The sequence below is a fragment of the Mixophyes fleayi genome, chromosome 7, assembly GCF_038048845.1.
Source record: "Mixophyes fleayi isolate aMixFle1 chromosome 7, aMixFle1.hap1, whole genome shotgun sequence".
Taxonomy (NCBI): domain Eukaryota; kingdom Metazoa; phylum Chordata; class Amphibia; order Anura; family Limnodynastidae; genus Mixophyes; species Mixophyes fleayi.
In genome coordinates this window covers 55,632,083-55,651,352 of record NC_134408.1, presented here as the reverse complement: position 1 = coordinate 55,651,352, position 19,270 = coordinate 55,632,083, and the positions used below count along the sequence as shown (strand labels likewise).

The window sequence follows — 19,270 nt, the reverse complement described above, 5'->3', positions numbered from 1 at the left end:
ATGAAAGGTGCTATGAAACTTTTATTATGTTTGCTATTATAATAGCTGAGAACATTTTATATGTTTATTTTAGCAATGTGCTCATTTATTGTTCAGAAGTAGCTTGTTTCTCTCTATGAAAATATACCTCATGTTTTTCATTCTACTTGTGTTATGGCCATGTTAGAAGATGACTTTGAATCTAGAGGTTGTTCATATTTGGACAATCCCTGATGACACCTCTCCATGTACCATTTGTTTGGGGATTCAACACATCCACCATCATTACTTAAGTTTTCCCACCAGCAGCTTAAGGAGAAGTTTGTTAGGATTGGTGGACTAAACCCATGTTAGCTCCTCCAGCAGCTACGAGGGTAGGTAGTAAACATGGTGACTAAATTAAGTTCAGGTCAACTAGAAGCAGGATTTGCTATATATGTACTTTCATGTAGTCTGAGCCTCATGCCCAATTTTAACTGCAAGCACTGCCAGTGCTCTCCTCTACCTGCTGTCGGATCTGGTGGTAATAGTGGGGTATCTCGGGATACATGCCAAGAATACTCCTCAATAAAGTAGTTGTTGGAATGCATCAAGTGAAATAGAATTTGTTACATGTGTAACACAAAGAAAAAAGTGTCTTCTCAGATATTTGCACTACGCTTATTAAAGTAATGCAATAATTACAAAGTATCCAAATTTGAGTTTTAAATAGTAAACCTGTATTTTGAGACAAACTAAAACTATATTGTCAATCTATTCAAATTGTTATCATATCTCACAATATTTTGAATTAGTGAAAGAGGAGCACAACGTAAAATAAAAGTTCACCTCATTTCACTTGATACAAGAGTATATATATATATATATATATATATATATACTTCACAATTCTAATTTTTTTGTCAAATAATGTCAGTATACCAAATTTCAGGTCAATTGGATGAGTCCTTTCTGAGAAAATAGTTTTTTACACACACACACACTAACACACGCCGCTAGGCTTTTACTTTTATATATTAGATAATGCTAAGAATTTAGAAGGTCAGTGTATAACTCCACCCAGCAGGTGGCGCTGCAGCTTGTTGTTTTTTTTTCACACACAGACTAACACACGCCGCTAGGCTTTTATATTATAGATATCTATATATACAATAATTGTGTCAATCCGTTTCAATCACAGCATTAATTATTGTCAGGGAACCTATATATGACATGTAGAATAAGCATAAACATTCTGATGAAAGGGTGGGAGCAGTGTCCTTTGAGATCAGTAATGGCTAAGACAGCAGCATTTATTGAGCAGTTTCCAAAAAGTTTACCTATGATCACAATCCTTGAAAAATGAGACAGAATGATCATGCCTAGGTATAAAGGAGTATAAACACAGCTGATCCAAGATGTTTTACAAAATGTGTCATTCAAATAAACTCCCAGTTTTTGTGTAGAATTTAATTGCAGGAAATTTATTTTAACAGAAGACACATCTATATAGCTGTCATCAGCAAATATGGACAACTTACTTTTTAGCCCATCTACAAAGCCTTTTATAAATAGATTGATGAAACACAGTACTGATTCCTGTGAAACACCACTAACAACTGAATACGTTCCATTTATAACTACACTTTGGGGTAGATTTATCAAACCTTCTCAAAAGAAAATTTGAGGTGTTGCCTATAGCAACATCAAATTTTAGCTATAATTTTCTAGAATGTACTCAATAAATGATAGCTAGAATCTGATTGGGTGCTATGGGCAGCACCTCCATTGTTTGCAAGGTTCAATATCTCTACCCCTCCTGTCTTCTGTCCTTCAACTAGTTCTCTGCTCATGTACATACTTTTTTCTTTAGACACAGTCCTTTATATTATGTATCAGACTGTTATGTAGAACAGTATTAAATGATTTTACAAATCCAAATTTATCACATCAATTGCAGTACCAAAATCCAGTTTGAAAAACATACTTTCACATAAACTCTAATCATATTTGTTAGGCATGACTGGTTCTTCATTATTTCTAAAATGTATGTCAGAACTTCATCACTCAGAATCTAGTAATTTGCCCATAACAGAGGTCAGGATCACAGGCCAATGTTGTTCTCTTTTTAAAGATTGGTACCTCACCTGCTTTCTGCTAATCTTGTGGCGCCAATCTTATAAGAGAGTCCATAAAGTACAAAATAGTGGTCTAAATTACTGGTTAGTTTCTTTAGCAAGTCTAAGGGCTAGATTTACTAAGCTGCGGGTTTGAAAAAATGGGGATGTTGCCTATAGCAACCAATCAGATTCTAGCTTTCATTTATTTAGTACTTTCTACAAAATGACAGCTAGAATCTAATTGGTTGCTATAGGCAACATCCCCACTTTTTCAAACCAGCAGCTTAGTAAATCTAGCCCTTAATCTTGTTTCGGCATAGCTGCATTTCCTCCTGTAATACACAAGTAACATTTTATGGTGTACACAGGCTATTACAAAATTCATTTCCTAGTGTTTTTCTGCGGATACAAAACTAAAAAAATATATATATTTTGTAATTTTTTAAAGTACATTTAACAACAAAAAAAAGTAAAACTTCTTTTTGCTTTTTACTGGTGCAAATGTTTTGGGCCACTAAATGGTAAAGCAGAAAAATATTTGTGGAAAATAGCTGATCGTTTACCTATGATTTTTTTTTTTATTGGCATCCACAAAAGAGGAAATAATAGCAGAAATTAGGTTGTGTAGTAATTGTCTATGCCCACCATTAAATGTGCGCCTAGCTTTATGCCAGGGCGCATATGTTTAATGTGAAAGATGGCAGAGATGACACAGGCAGAGGGGAGCAGTGAGGGCGTTACTAGAAAAACAAATGTATTCTATTATGTGTATTAGAAAATATCTTGAGAAAAGCTTTACCTTAAAGAAAGTACTACAATCCATTGCAGATTAAGTATAGCACAAACCTCCCCAATATTAGTAAGTAAGTATAAAGGTATACTCACTCAACTCACAATGACCCAATACGCTGCCCAGTAAGTTAAAGAAGATCAGTACTGCCATTTTTATAATAAGAAGCTTTTATTGCAATTAATGTTTCATAGAGTTCATAATAAAGGATCTCTCAGCATCAGATAATTAGTATTATCTCAACAAATATATTATGGTGTATATAAAGTAAAGCAAATCTACTTTTGCATAGATAGAGGAGTGGAGTATACAACAGGAAATATCATGCCATATGATGCAACAATGAAAATACCATCTATATACAACAGATATCTACCCAATATTTTACAATATTTTCAATTTAAATTCATATTTACATTATTACTGCATTTTAAACAATGTCGCCATGCAAAACACATAATGCAACTCCATGATAGGCTTATAGGTTTTAGTCCTTTCTTTATTGGTCTTAGGTTTGAAGACCACAGGAAACATGTCCTATTAGACAATAGGGTGGTGAGTTCTAATTGGAACGTAAATGGTGTTTGTTTTATCTGTGGAGACCGGCCTCTGTTTGTTTATTGGCATGCTGAGATCATTTTGAAATGGTTGATATAACATTGTGGTCCGCTGAACAAGGAGCTCTGCTGTTTCACAGTTTGATAATCAATGCATCACTGAACACAATTCTTTGAAATACGTGTTTTTCTTTGTCCTCTTTGCTTAAATAAACAGTTGCAATTACTGTTTCATACAACTGAATGTTAATTTGAAAAAAAAATATTTATGCCAATTTAAGAATAGAAAAAAAAATCGCTTTGCCACTTTGAAAATTCCAAAACAATGCACTAATTTAATTTCTAAGATTTAAATGCAACAGCTGCATTGAGTATGATTTGTGCTGCACATGTTTATACAAATGTAGCTGAGTGATAATAAAGCACCAAGATAACACAGTACAAGATTATACTTGCTAATTTGCTCTGAGTTGAGCTGTATATTAAATTAGTTGAAATATATTAAATAATAGCACTTCTCTATGAAGACTGCTAACATTATTGAAGTGATACAGCCTCTGCTTTCATAAAAAAAATAAAAAATATTGATCCAAGGCATCTAACAACATTTGAATACAAATGTGAACATTTACATATTATAATAGGATATGTAATGTTTGAAAGATACACAAACTTGTAAAAGTTTCTGCTTTTTGAGACTAATGAATATGTTTAGCTTTGTAGACTTACTAGTTTTCTAGTTGTTTCTGATGTATTATGTTTACTACCCAAGTTGCAGTCTGCTCTTATTGGATTATTGTAATTCAATTGGATATGTTGTCAAATTAGACATACACAACTGAATTGCAGTAATCCAATAGATATTGACTAGTTTCCTCACACACAAGCCAAAACAATGGTTAAGACACTTTGGTCAAAAAGTAGCATATAGCCAAACCAATCTACACATGGGTGGTCCACATTGTTTAACATATATTTTAGCCACAGAGAAGCTTTCTGTGATGTCATTGAATATGCTTACTGACTCTCATAGGAAACAATGTCACCTCTAATATCAAAGGCATATTTCAAATACTTACAGTTCTAGCACCCTGGCAAAACCTTTATCCATTTGTTATTTACATTAAATGTCTGAAGTAGCTGAGTAGTATAAGTTGTACTTTAACCAAATCTTACCTCCATAATATTTACCCCTGAGCATTGTAGTAGCATAATATTAAAATGTAAGACTTGTTAAGAGAATGTTTGCAAATTATTTGCTATTACATGTGGGACTTGCCTTCTCTTCCAGGGTGGTTATACAGCCTACCGATATGCTCAACCTGCGACAGCCACTGCAGCCGCCTATAGTGACAGGTAAGGACTTTAAATTACTCATTTAATGTCTTCTTGTGGATCGCAAAAAGAAATGTTGGTGGCATAACTGTTAAAACTGCCTGTCAAACAGGAGTGCCAAAAAAGTTAAAGATTACTACATTATTCATTAAACAGCAAACATCATATTAAAGGGGCTATATCTGAAAAAAATAAAATCAGCCACTGTAATATTTTAATGTGTACTTCCATGTTTTGGGGTGTATATTGTGTGCACCACTTATTGTGATTTGTTGATTATGTTTTAACATTATAACCCCTTTAAGATGAAAAAAAGCTCCAATAATACTAATACAAAACAAAGTCACATTTTACACTATTTAACAAACAATAAACACTCTCTTGAAACTAATTGACAAAGTTAGAAAACTAAATATCGCTTTAACTAAAACATAAGGAAAATAACAAATCTTTTGCTGTGAATAGCAACATTCTTTCAAGATCTTTAAAGGTCAATAGTTAGCATCACTGGGCTTTGTTGTGCAATTTAAATGATTAAAATGTTAGATTACTACACATACAATATATTATTACGTCATAGCACTATTTGCAGCCACATTGTCAATTTACACTTCCTATATCAGTAAATATAATCTGTTTAACACACTCTTTTTTTTTTACCATAATCTATTATCACTCTCCTCTCTGTTCATCTTAAACATCAACATTGTATCTGGTTTTATATATTAATTCCCACAACCTACATTTTTCATGAATCAAACCATTTTGCTTTTCCAGACAGGGTTATCTAAATGTAAAAGATAAGTAACTAAATTACTCACTTATATATGCGCAAGATCACAATGTCCCTTATTAAAAAATGGTAATTTGGTCATTTGTTGGTCAGTTATTTGGACAGATTTTTTTAATTAATACCATACTATGTAATTTATAAAGGACAACCAGATGTTCAAGTTTATAAATAGGATCCATAATCTTCAATAGTTCAACAGTCTATTCATGCAGGTGACTTCAAATCACTGGCATTAACTGTATGGCATGGTGGTGGGGGCAGGAAGAATGCCTCTGCAGGTGTAGGCCCTGCATGAATAGTTACCTGTTAGATACTTTCTGCTAGTGTATCTAACCAATGATTAATGATAGGGTAGATTTCCTCTTTATAAAGTAACCCATTTCATCTTACTTTACATATATGTGTTAAAAAAGTACACAACGTTAAGCATTTACTTGGGGATTTAAAGGATTTCCAATACCCAAATCAAGCATAACTGAATACTAATAAAAACATATAACATAGCTGTTATAAATGTTCAAAAACTGTAAATATCTCACACAGGCTTCAAAAATAAAGTTGTATATTAAGGGATCTTCTGTCACCAAAATATTCTCTGACATATTCGCAAATGATCATCCTTTCATCCATTAACTGACATGTATATAGACTTCGCAAAAATTACTTTAAAATCCTTTTAGAAATGCAACAATAAAAACACATCATAAAAACACATAGGACTTGCTCTATAGTTGACACTTCCATAAAAATTCTTATAATGATATCCAACGAACCATAGTTTTGAATCTATCCTCATGTGCACCTGCCATTTTCTTCAAATATATATATATATATATATATATATATATATATATATCTTACTCTATACTTTTTTCTCTATATATTTGGATAAGCATACATTTTGTCATCTCTTTCAAACAATATCTTTCAAACAACTACCTTCTACTGATTGCAACCATCCATAGATAATTGATCAAATGGTTAAGATACAAACACTGAATTTCTGTGCAGATGACACATTATCCCCGTGATTCAAGAAACATTTTTAAAAAGTGATGTCAAGTATTTTGGTCAGTATAAAGCACATGCTTGTAATACCTACAAAATGCTATTTTTTGTAGAAGACAGAGACATCAACTTATAGCATTTTAAATGATTAAACTAATTAACAGAAAAAAAATTCTGAAAAGCAATCTTTTTTATATTAAAGGAGAACTAATGTTTCCTTAACTATTTCTCTTACAACCAAACTTTCCTCAGTCAAGAGATCCTTTTGAGTTTCTATGGAACCGCCACATTTACCAAATCCTAATCTGGTACATCTTACCAAATCCTGTGCTATCAGCTGCAACAGAATACTCAGGGCCTGATTCAAATCGGAACACAACTTGCATGCATGTTGCCTTGTAAAAAAGAGCATGGAACTTGCGCGTATTTACAACAGTATACAAATCCAAGCGGATCTCTAGTTGCATTTTGATTTTAATGTGGGCGTAAGTACGCTAAACAATACTTGCCTTAAATAAACAGACAACAGATTGCAGTATGCGCACAAGCATATGTGCAATAGAAGGTCACATCAGAACGCATACAAAAAAATGATATTATAAAATGAATGAACAACTGTAAGCAATAAACGCAATAATAAAAATATGGTGGGTTTAAACAAAAATATATTTTTGTTTTGCATTAAATAAATAAATCAAGATATTCTTAATGCATACTGTACATACTTCATTTAGAGTTGGACGCCAAGTCTGTTTAAGAAGTGTAGGAGTGGGAGTATGCCGCAGCTTGGTAGGGTATTACGAGTGGCAAGCAACCCCAGTTTGTCCCACTCGTAATACCCTACTGAGTTGTGAGCAGTTCCTGCAGCTAGCTAACCGCTTGCGCCACCTAATTCCTGCTGCATAGCTTTAGCCCTTTTTTCATGCGCCTCACTGCACATGGGATTTATTTACAAGGTCACGCCTTCACAATTCCGCGATCCTCCCATTCTCTGGTAGTGAGTCACAAGCTGTCGCAAGTGTTAATTGCGTCCAAGATGCAGGCGGATATGGTGCTTGCTGCACATGCGTGGTAGTGTTTTTTTGTTGGATGCGCCTAAAACGGACTTTGCGTCCGACTCTAAATGAGGTCCACAATGTGCTTATATGGTATCTTACACGCATACACATGATCTGTGCTATCTAGTGGCACACATATGTGTAGTTTTACAAATAAAGACATTGCTGTGCCAGTCATCACTATCAGTCAGCACATAAGTCTGCCCTCAGAGGTGGAACTAGCAAGCTGTGAGCCCTCATTGCAGGACGGTTGGGAGGAGGAAACTGTGGCCCCCGACTCTTTGCATCTACCATGCAGCAGGCCCCATTATCTCCATGAGCCCCGGTACATTGCACCTGCCGCACCAATGATAGTTATGCTACTGCCTGCCGTGTAGCTGATGCATATGGTATGACTGAAGCCATGCATACTTAAGATAAACCCAGGACTTCAATCGGCCACATCAGCATCGGCACACCATTGGTGTGCCCTTTTTGTACATTGCCTATAACCGTCTGCCCCTTCCTACCACTCTACCGCCTTTTTAAGTCGTAGGTTGTAAGTGTCATTTGTGTTCAGGCATTAATTGGATGCAGTTGCGTTCATTGGCACGCAAGATACGGCACGCAAATTGATGTATGTCCGAACATGAATCAGGGCCTCAGAGTCAGTTCAGCTTGAACATTTTCCAGGCTCAGAAGCCTGCGGAATGCACCAGAGTTCTCCCTTAAAAAAGAACACTGAAAATGCATATATACAACACAATTTTCTTTATATTGATATACACATATGTAAAAATATAGTATTAGATGGTTGCCTTCTCTGTCATATTTGATATTTTGCATGTTTGATAAAAAAAAGGATAATGTACGATGTGGTCATTATCTTTACATTTATAATACCTTGAAAACACATATGACAAAAAACATTCTATTAATCTGTTGTTACTGCAAAATGCTTAGGGGATGATTTATTACATAATGTAACTTTTGCAAGCTCACTTTTCTGCCTCCATTATGTCCAGTCAGGGGTGAAAACAGTGCCCTCCACACACACTCTGATTGGACAGAACCAACCACGATCCACCAAGCTTGCAAAATGTACAGGCTTTATTAAATCACTCCCATATTGTGCAGTTAATATACAAGCATACATGTACTGTATATGTATCTTACTGAAACTAGAGTATGTAGTGGGACAAGTGGTAGTTTATACATGTCATCTGTAAGTATATACTGGACTGTTTTTAAACGTTTAACCTTTTGGTGTATACTTGGGTGGTTTTCTATAGAAATGTCTGTTTTTTGGAAGAAATTATGTTTATGTATACATATATAACGTGGAATGATGGGCAATGTGCAATGCATGAATACCTTGCAGTATGAATTGATCACTGTGACATTAAAGGCGATTATATGATAAAAATATAAAACAATTGCATGTGTGCCTGGCGCATGCTGTGTCAGAAAGGTAAGAGAGTTATTTTTATTTATATGCTCTTTTTTTAATCTATATTGAGATATTGCTTCCATAAATGCCATGGTGGCTGTTACTCATACAGCTGTAGGTTGTGGAAGTACTGCATAATTGTCAACATTCCATTTCAAATCATTTGTAATGCTAGCATGTTTTAGTTTCACAACTAATGTGGAAAGTTTATTTTCAAATTCAAACTTTTTGTGGCTTCTTATGACTATAAATGCTCTGCTGCAATGTGGTCGTGCACATGTAGAGTATTGGGTCTAAGTTTTGCATGTAAATATTCTATATACACTAAAGTAATTAAACATAGAAAAATAAATAAAAAGTATGTGTGTTGAAAAAAAAATGGACAATGCATGTATAATTGTTTTAGAAATTGTTTTCCATGCAAGTTTACTTGTAATCATATGTGTTTATTTAACATTTAATGTTATCCAAATATTCTGTTACAATGATTAAAACTTTGATAATCATCCTATATTCAGTAAATGCTATGAATTATTATTATTATTATTATTATCATTATTATTATTATTATTATTATTACATAGAGCAATAATTCACACAGTTGTAAGCAATTATTTAGAAATAAGCTTAAAGGTCAAATCGTGCAATAATCCTGAAATGAAAAGAACATAGATAATGAAAAACAAATCACTCAAATAATGGGTTAATATGCTATATTTCAATCTCAAGATCCTGCTTTGTTGCTATTTCCGCTTAATTTTTGGTTTGGAATTTATTAGACCATTTAGTAATTTTTTTTGTCTTTATGTAAAAATATAATAGCAATGTGATGTAAAAGAAAATGAGTATCCACTGTGCCTAATTCCTATTTTTTAGTAAAATTTCCAAGTCCCAGGTCTGCATTGCATTGGTCTCTTTGCAATTCATGCAACTAAATTGGCTCATAATCAATTAGAATTAGAACTCAATTAATCCTATGTAATAAGGGAGAGGATATGCATAAATGCCATCTCTCTCTGATTTTGAGGAACAATTCCAGGTTTTAAAGATTTGCTCTTGTACTTTTTGTTATCACATTTAATGTCCCTGTTTTTAATGTAGATTGATGGCCCAGTACTACTGCCCTGCTTTTTTATGCTTGATTGCTTGATGAATCAAGCAATTTATTATAGCATTTGTGATGGCATTTAATTAAAATCAACCAAAAATGAATATTAATTGGTATTATTAATTGATATTGTTTTGGGTTGAAACATGGCATGATATTGGGAAAATGTAGTCAAAAATGATGAAATATGCAGAAAGATCACTTATCGTGGGCTTTAGTCAAATGCAATAGATGTAATTTACACCAAAAACATAGGCATAAATTCCATCCATTTAAAATACATAATTTACTTAGCAGGCAGAGCAGCACTGTGTATAATTTGCAAAATGTGTAGTTTTCAGTATGATTTGCTAAAAGTGTAAGATACACTTTAACAGTATCTTGTGGCACAGGGCCAAAATAATTAAATAAATGATCCTTCCCCCCACCAAAATGCCAAACCAGTCCTAGTGCTACCAGCATAGTCTTGCAGAATTGGGGAGTACAAAAAGTGTGGGTCCCCCTAAAATTGCCAAAATGAGGACTAGGCTATTCCTGCCGAAGCTGGAGGCATTATAGAAGGGAAACCCACAGCATAGGGTCCCCCTGTCATATTTCCAAACCAGCCCTAAGCCAGTCAGCACAACATTAGAGCCTTGTTGTAAATATTACTACATTGCTGCTATGAGCTCATTTGTGTCGGGAGTTCTTAACAGAGCTGGTCTTGAATCATCTGCTAAGGGTTATTTGTTTTTTTTTATACAGGATTGTACCAAAAGGTGCCAACCAAGACTTAGGCAAAGAAATAGAGAGGGTCAAACAGGGTGGTATGGGGTAGTTTTAATTTCTAAAAAGTTTTTCCTTATGTGTGCATGTGCTTATTTACATTTTCTCTTATGCACTACAAGCCCAGGGTATGCTAGCAATCCTGGGTATGCTGGAGCTTGTAGTAATACAAACATGAATCGCAAGGATGCTTGAACAATGAAAGTTAGCCCAGGGATGCTGGGATCTGTAGTGCATCACAGGCAATATTCCAAAATAAACTACTTCTTAACTCACACAAACCGCGTTAGGGGAGTGGGAGTAGCCCAGCACTACCAGGTGCTGGATATTCATGGGGGGGGGGGGCACATTTTATACAGTCTTGGTCCCACTAGTGAATTCACTCTGTGCTGACTGGCTTTGGCTGGTTAGGTACGATGTAGGACTCTCAACATGCTGTGTGTTTTCCTACTGTAGTGCCAATAGACTGGACTGGTTTATCCTAGTGCTGGTTTTGGCCATTTCAGAGGGACCCCACACTTTTCATCCCCCTGATTTTGTTGATACCTCTAGCAAACCTGCTCGTCATTTTTTTTGTAAATGTATTTATTTATTTTTTTAACTCCAATTGCAAGGTCCTTGTTGCTGCTGCTAATTGTCAGCACCGATCTTGCACCAGAGGAGAAGCAGTCACAATAGATGCACCTCCTAGAGGTGTTTCTGCCACTACTTCATCCTGAACATAGTACGGTAAGTGCGTGAAAGCGCCCTTAGTGTACTCAAGCTATGTCATCCCGGCTGTTCTCTCCCCCATTCCCCTCTGACTGAGACATAATCCTTTTTACTGTGCATACGAAGGAAGGAAATGCAAATTTTGCTCTTCCATTTCAGACTTACAGGCGACTCTACATGATCTCTTGTATTGTCAGTTTTGTTCCAGGTCTCGCTCTAATTGCAGACAACAGGTCTCTGCCTTTGCTATAAAAGGATTTTGTCTCAGACTAGAGAGCAAAATTCTAGGGGCAGAAGAGGTGAGGCTCTTATTTTGATTCCACCCTTCATATCTGCCCAGTAAATGAATACTTGGTGACAGTCACTAATTTCCTCAAACAGTGAGTTCAGGAGGAAGCACACAGTGAAATACGGAACAATACCCACATGCTTCCACCTACAGTCACTGTATGATATAGAAAGTAGAGGAAGTACAAAGTAGGGAGAACACTTCCTCTTCCTTCCCAGTGTTGCCTCTACTTGACTTGTCATTTGCCACACTCCTCATATAGTGTCTGTTAGATTATGGCAACTGGTCTGTTTTCACTATGCATTTCCTCCTATAGCCATTGTATGAGGAATGCTGTGACTGTAACGCTTGATGTACATGTATTGAAGAGGGGAAGTGGGAAAGTTGTTGCAAATGGAGGTGAATGTGGCTGCAATGGGGGCCTTAGGCACCAAAGGTGGCAAGAATGTTCTGTGTCCTTGAACAGGTCAGAAGGTCTGGAGACCGCTACATGCTACAATTGTTGGCTGCAATGTAGATGTTTCAAGATACAAACTGTTCTATTTTCATTAGTATGGGAACAAATTCCTTTAATAGGCATAGAGGCATATACAGTATTGCTATACAGCAGAATGCATGGGTTTAAAATGGATTAAGTGCCTACAAGGAATGATATCAACAGTTTTAACTAGTGATTAGAATAATTTTGGTGATCGATCCAGATAATTGATCTTATTGCTGTATGTATGTAAGAGATCTTTATCACTTGTGAGGTTAAATAGTTAACAGCCTCTCTGGGAGATTCTTTGTATTTGATAGAATTTATGAAAGATTGAACTTGAAGGACTTGTCTCTTTTTTCCCACTAACTGTGTAACTTTATAGCTGCTGCCATCTGTAACTAAATACAGAATGTTGCTGTTTTATTTGTTTAACTTCTGCTATACTTCCATTTGGTTTGTCTTACACTTAACCACAGTTGAATTGTAAATAGAGAAATTAAATTCTAAATTCTAAAAAATTCTAAAACAATGCTTCACTGTTAGTGAGGTTTGGAGAGAAGATTCCACATCACATCTGCCTCCCTAGCATCTCAGCATTACTAGATCCAGTGTAATCTTGATTTAACAGTGGTGAAAAATGGTGCTGTCTTTTCTGCCTCATTAAATTGTTTAGAGGTCTAACTAATGTGAATAACTCCAGACCCCATAACATTTTCTGCCCATTCCTTGATAGATCTTGCATTACTACCACCCTAAAACTGCATATTTGATCATAAAATGATCCCTAGTAAATGTCAGGGTAAACTTCTGGGGTTTCCTAAATTCCTATAACGTAACCATAGAAATTGAGGGAAAAGGGACTTATATGTATCATAAGTAAATGGCATTTAGATGAGGAAATGGTAGTTGATAATGTTGGGCCTGATTCATTAAGGATCTTAACTTAAGAAGCTTCTTATTTCAGTCTTTTTTGCACATAAGTTAAATACTGACTGTTTTTTCATGTAGCACACAAATACTTGATAGTTTATTTGTACAATGAAATTTAAAGTTGATATTTGTGTGCTACATGAAAAAACAGTCAGTATTTAACTTATGTGCAAAACAGAATACTAATTTGCACCCCTTGTATTGTAACATGGTTTTGTCCAGGAGACTTAAATAAGAAGTTTCTTAAGTTAAGATCCTTAATGAATCAGGCCCATTGTTTTCATGTAAATATTGGTAAAAATAGCAGTGGCTTTTTGTTGGTGAACATTATGAAATACATTATTTTGGTAATCAATTTTTAATGCTAGGTTGATGAAAACTGAGTGTAACTTTATTTTTCTAAATATAAAAAGCAAAGAAGTTATAGGGAAAGAAACAGATAATATTAGTCTAGTAAAGCTTCCTCATACTAATTTGTGCTAAATAGAGATGCTCACTGACCCCCGAGTTTTGGTTTTGGTTTTGGTTTTGGATCTGGATTACCGTCGTGTTTTGGTTTTGGTTTTGCCAAACCGTCATTGCGTGTTTTGGTTTTGTTTTGTCATTTTTGAAAAAAATACAATTTTTTTGGTCTAAAATAACCTAATTTAGTGCTCCACTAGTTTCTTGGATAACTGAGGTAATTCTAAAGCTAATAAATTATGAAAAAATAACAGTTTAATCCCTGGTAGGCTGTCCTTAATTCGAACACTTGCTGCAAATTATACAGACAAACCTGGTTGTCTACCTCCTCCATCTATGATTATTGGCAATGTAGTCATCGTCTTTGGGTGTATATTACACCCACCACTTGTACTTGAATATAAAAAAAGCAGCCTGCATAGACTGTATAATTAAAAAGTAAAAATAAATGTTCCAAGGTAGTTTGTTGGCTATCTATGCCCCCACCCCCCCCTCCACTTGTAGTTGAATAGAAAAAAGCAGCCTGCCTAGACTGTAGAATTAAAAACTAAAAATAAATGGACCAAGGTAGTTTGGTATCTGTCTGCATCAGACCCCCTCTCCACTAGGAGTAAAATAGAAAACTATTCAGCCGTTATAGAGTCTAGAATATAAATAGAGGTTGAGAAAGGCAATTTGGTATCTGTCTGCATCATAATCATCAACATCATCATTAGTGCCCTCGTCACCTACACAAATCTCCTCCTCATCCTCTTCTATTTCCAAAGTGGCATCTTCAATTTGTGTATCACCGGCTACACTCGGGCTGTTCAGGCACACATCAGCAGAACTGCTGAAAGGGTCCCTCTTTATGGGTACACTAACAGAATGCTCACAATTAGACATCCCACTGTTGGATGGACTCTCCACAGGGATTGGTGTCATTTGTGATTCAGAGCAAACATTATCCTCTAATGCCTTACTGTTATCTTGCAGTTCGGCTTTGACGCGTAACAGTAGTTGTGCACCACTTGTAGGCTCGGTAACAATTTTTGATCTGCCACTAATAGACAAAGGTGAAGGCCTCATTCTCTCTTTGCCACTGCATGTGTATAATGGCATGTTGGCAATTTTTTTTTTTATCAGCACTTAACTTTTCCTCAGTTACACTTCTTTTTCGTTTCAACATGGTAAAGTTTTTTTTGGTGTGTGTTTTTTTACTGATTTCAAAAGACTGTGTAGTTTGACATCGCCTTTCCCAGATGACGTACTGGGAACACTACCATCAGGACTGGTGACAGAACCTGGTTGCTGATTCTGCTCATATGTGGACTGCTTTGAATCCATTATGAGCCCAAAGCACTTTTAATGCTACAAATTGTTTTAGATACTGCTGACAAATATGACTTTTGACAGCCAGAAAAATTTATGCAAAAGAATGGGAGACACCCCAAAAGCACTTCGGAGTGCTTAATATTATTTTTTTAGACTGCTGACAAACAGGACTTTTGACAGCCAGAAATATTAATGCAAAAGAATGTGGGACACCCCAAAAGCACTTGGTAGTGCTAAATATTATTTTTTGAGACTGCTGACAAACAGGACTTTTGACAGCCAGAAATATTAATGCAAATGAATGGGGGACACCCCAAAAGCATTTGGGAGTGCTAAATATTATATTTTGAGACTGCTGACAAACAGGACTTTTGACAGCCAGAAATATTAATGCAAAAGAATGGGGGACACCCCAAAAGCACTTGGAGTGCTAAATATTATTTTTTTAGACTGCTGACAAACAGGGCTTTTGACAGCCAGAAATATTAATGCAAAAGAATGGGGGACACCCCAAAAGCACTTGGAGTGCAAAACATTAACCAGATAGTGCTGTTAGAAAAGACTTTCAGCACCAGAAAAATTGTTGTTTTACACTGGGGGATATGGGACACCCCAAAGCACTTGTAATGCCAAATATTGAAAAAAAAAACTCCTCTATCCTCCTCTCTTCTAATCTCTATCAATTGTTATCAGAATTGTAATCAGAATTGTTATCAGAATTGTTATCAGAATTGTAATCAGAATTGTTATCAGAATTGTTATCAGAATTGTTATCAGAATTGTATGAAGAATAAGGTATATTCTCTGTCCCTGCTCTAATCAGCCTGTGACTACACCCTGTGCTGTCCCTCTGTCAAATGGTGATGGATTGCTGTGAAGGCAGGTATTTAAAATGTTCAATTATCGCGAGAACCAAGCCCCGAGATCCGACGACGTCACAATGACGTTTGGCCTCAATTTAGAATCCGAGCGGGCGGGAGAGTACCGAGCACTCGGATAGGCAAAGTTCGGGCTGGTTCGTTTCTCGGGGAACCGAGCCTGCCCATCTCTAGTGCTCAGATCCATTTAACTAGACACGTGAGAACAGGTTGAAAACTTTTCCTACTATTTCTCATGTATTAGCAAGACAAAGGGGTATATTTACTAAACTGCGGTTTTGAAAAAGTGGAGATATTGCCTATAGCAACCAATGGGATAGATTTAATTTTGTAGAATGCACTAAATAAATGATAACTAGAATCTAATTGGTTGCTATAGGCAACATCTCTACTTTTTCAAACCCACAGTTTAGTAAATAAACCCCCAAGGGTCTAAGCATATTACCCCTACTTGTGCTGGTCTTGTTATTACATCAACACTGTCATACAGTCAGAGCCGTAGCTTAGAATTCTACTGCTTAGGGCGAGAAAGACAAATGCCACCCACCTTGCACTCAATTTTAACCAAATGAACCTAAATTTTTCCTAAATCGCGCCCCCCCCCTTCAGCCTTGGGCCCTGGGCGATCGACCCTGTCACACAGCCCTAGTTACAGCTCTGCATACAGTATTGCAGTGTTTTACTACATCACTAAGTTTAATTGACTCATAAACAGTCACAGCAGATAGACAGTGAACTGAAGCTTACATAATTATAATTCACTGGTTATGGTGGCAATGCACACCAAATTTTTGGGTGTGGACTGTTAAGAATAGCTCAATGGTCACCTGAAGACAAATTAACTGATACATATAAGCAGAAATTATATTCAAATAACACTGGAACTGAAAGTGTTAATGTGCAAAAGAGATCCATTTCTTGGGGCGGACCTAGATTTTTTCTTGGGGTGGATTTAGTGCCCCGCCTCTGGTTTCTCTGTGCGGCTGCCTGTAGCCACACAATATGTTAATCAACCAGAGGATGCTGCCCGGCCGCGCTGATTGTGTTTAAAACACAATCGAAGCGGCCATGCAGGATCTCTGTCTGTCTCTCAACCAACAGGGACAAGAATATAGTGTGCAACTGCTGACAGCCCACACCTGCTAGGGAGGTTGATTGGCCCGATCGCCCCTCTGGATCCACCACTGATCTATTCCATACTTGCCAACTCTCCCGTAATGTCCGGGAGACTCCCGCATTTTGCGAGAGTCTCCCGGACGAGTGTGGCAATCTCCCTGATAGGAAGTGGGCAGTATTCGGTTTAAACGCCGCGATTCACCCGGAATCGCGGCATTTAGCCCCGCCCCCACTGTAAAATGACGCGATTTGCGTCATTCCATCACAGGGGCGGGGCCAAAATTACACGATTTCGGCGCCCCGCCCCCTGCACGCCCACGTCCCAGCCGGCATCTCCCGGAAAAAGAAATACAAATGTTGGCAAGTATGATCTATTCCCACACTATAGGGTTTCTCCAAATAAAACACAAGTTTTCTTTTAAAACTCACCAATTTCTAAAACACCTCAAATTCTGCAGCATAGTTCAATTAGCATATATCTTGCACAAATACATATTACACTTAATAAATAACACATCATACAAGTACAAATTTCAATTATGGATCATATAACTACAATTATAAGTAGCAAATATCCAATTACAAATTTCATAAATAAATATCCTTCTCTAATGCTCTCACCATCTCCCTTTCTTCCAAATTAAGTGTGCACATGGATAATTTGGACTTGTGTACACTTGTGCCTCTGCCGTAGAGCATAAAAATATGTTTGCAACTAAAATGTTCACATCAGTTCCGAGACTCATAGTTGTGTCAAATCCAGTAGTTGATTACATTTTGGGTAAATATCTGGGATTGTTGTAATTGTGTGAAAGTAACTGTAGGAATCAAGGAAAGGTCTTTTTTCATACATTATTTTATAAAGCTGCCCATAAAAATAAAAACACATTTACTGCGATGTGGTACCAAAATGAAAGCATTGTCTGTGCATAAAAAATAAAGATGATATAAAATTTACTTGAGTGGACTGATATATAAAAAATGATGCCCTTTAAAAAAAAGCATCTCAATATGTGAAAATTGGTCTAGTCATAAGGAGCTGAAGTAGTTAAATGTATTGTTTATCACCAGACATTGCATTTTCCTTAAAATTTCACCATCGCTGTGTGATAGCAGTGTACATAATGTCACTGTTTAGTAAGCTGACATTATAGTAGCATCAGTTACAGAGTAAATTGATTTGATTTGTCTATGTACACAGTATGTTATGTATTTTTATTTAGATAGAAGCATAAGTTCATGTAGTTCTTTACAAAGCATACAAGCTTGCATTAAATAAATAATAATACTAACAACAACAAAATAAATAATAATAATACACTAAGATACAATAAGTGTTTATAATTAATGGGACAACAGGAAAGAGGTTCATGCCCTATAGCGCTTTGCAAGACTGTTTTAATTTACTGGATTTGCATTACTGCTTTGGACTTTTATTGCACCTTGACTTATCATATTAGAATTACTGCGATGCTCTGAAGTGAGGGGGGAAACATATAAATATTACTTTGTGCCATTTTCTCATTGCAGTACTATAATGCTGCAGCTTGAGAAGCAAGATCCTGGAAATATAAAGCATTGACAGCACACTGCATTGCATAGGGATGGCCATACTATAATCCTGTCTCTGCTACTGACTGTGTGTGACCTTGGACAAGCAACTTTCCTTGCCATAAATTTCACAATGGAAAGGAAATTTGCATCTTAATTGTTATTCCCTGCATGAATAATAAACAAGAAAAGCAGGTTTCACATGTAATGTTCTGCATCAGATATAAAAGTGAACATGGGATTTCTTATATTTTGGTCGCCCAGCAAGTTTCAACGCAGATAAAAATGTTTTTGAAATGAAAACATTGCATGAGGTATCATCAACAATAAACAAATATTTTATGTTTTCTAGATGTTTGACATTTTTTAATCCATTGCTCTGCTTGACTTAAATTGCATAGTGGCACTTTATTCATTTTTGATCTAAAAAAAAGCTATAATTGTATTTAATGGAAATGAGGTTTTAATGTATAAATATGTGGTATTTTTTTCTATCTAAAGCAAAAGAGATGCAAACAATTCAGCTGAAAGTTAGTGAAATAAAGAATGTTGTTTCTTAACAAAAACAATAACAGTGTTGATCAAATTAAGCTCACTATATATACAGAGACAAAAGC

At 35.9% G+C, this 19,270-nt stretch overlaps 1 protein-coding gene across 6 annotated transcripts in view; it reads left to right on the top strand.

Annotated features, from left to right (window-relative positions):
- Positions 1–19,270, top strand: part of RBFOX1 (RNA binding fox-1 homolog 1) — a 522,788-nt gene that overhangs the window by 449,846 nt on the left and 53,672 nt on the right. For all 6 annotated transcript variants that reach the window (XM_075179846.1, XM_075179848.1, XM_075179845.1 and 3 more), the window contains exon 10: positions 4,717–4,781. In XM_075179846.1, the coding sequence (XP_075035947.1) occupies positions 4,717–4,781 (65 nt within the window). The remainder of the gene's footprint in view (positions 1–4,716; positions 4,782–19,270) is intronic.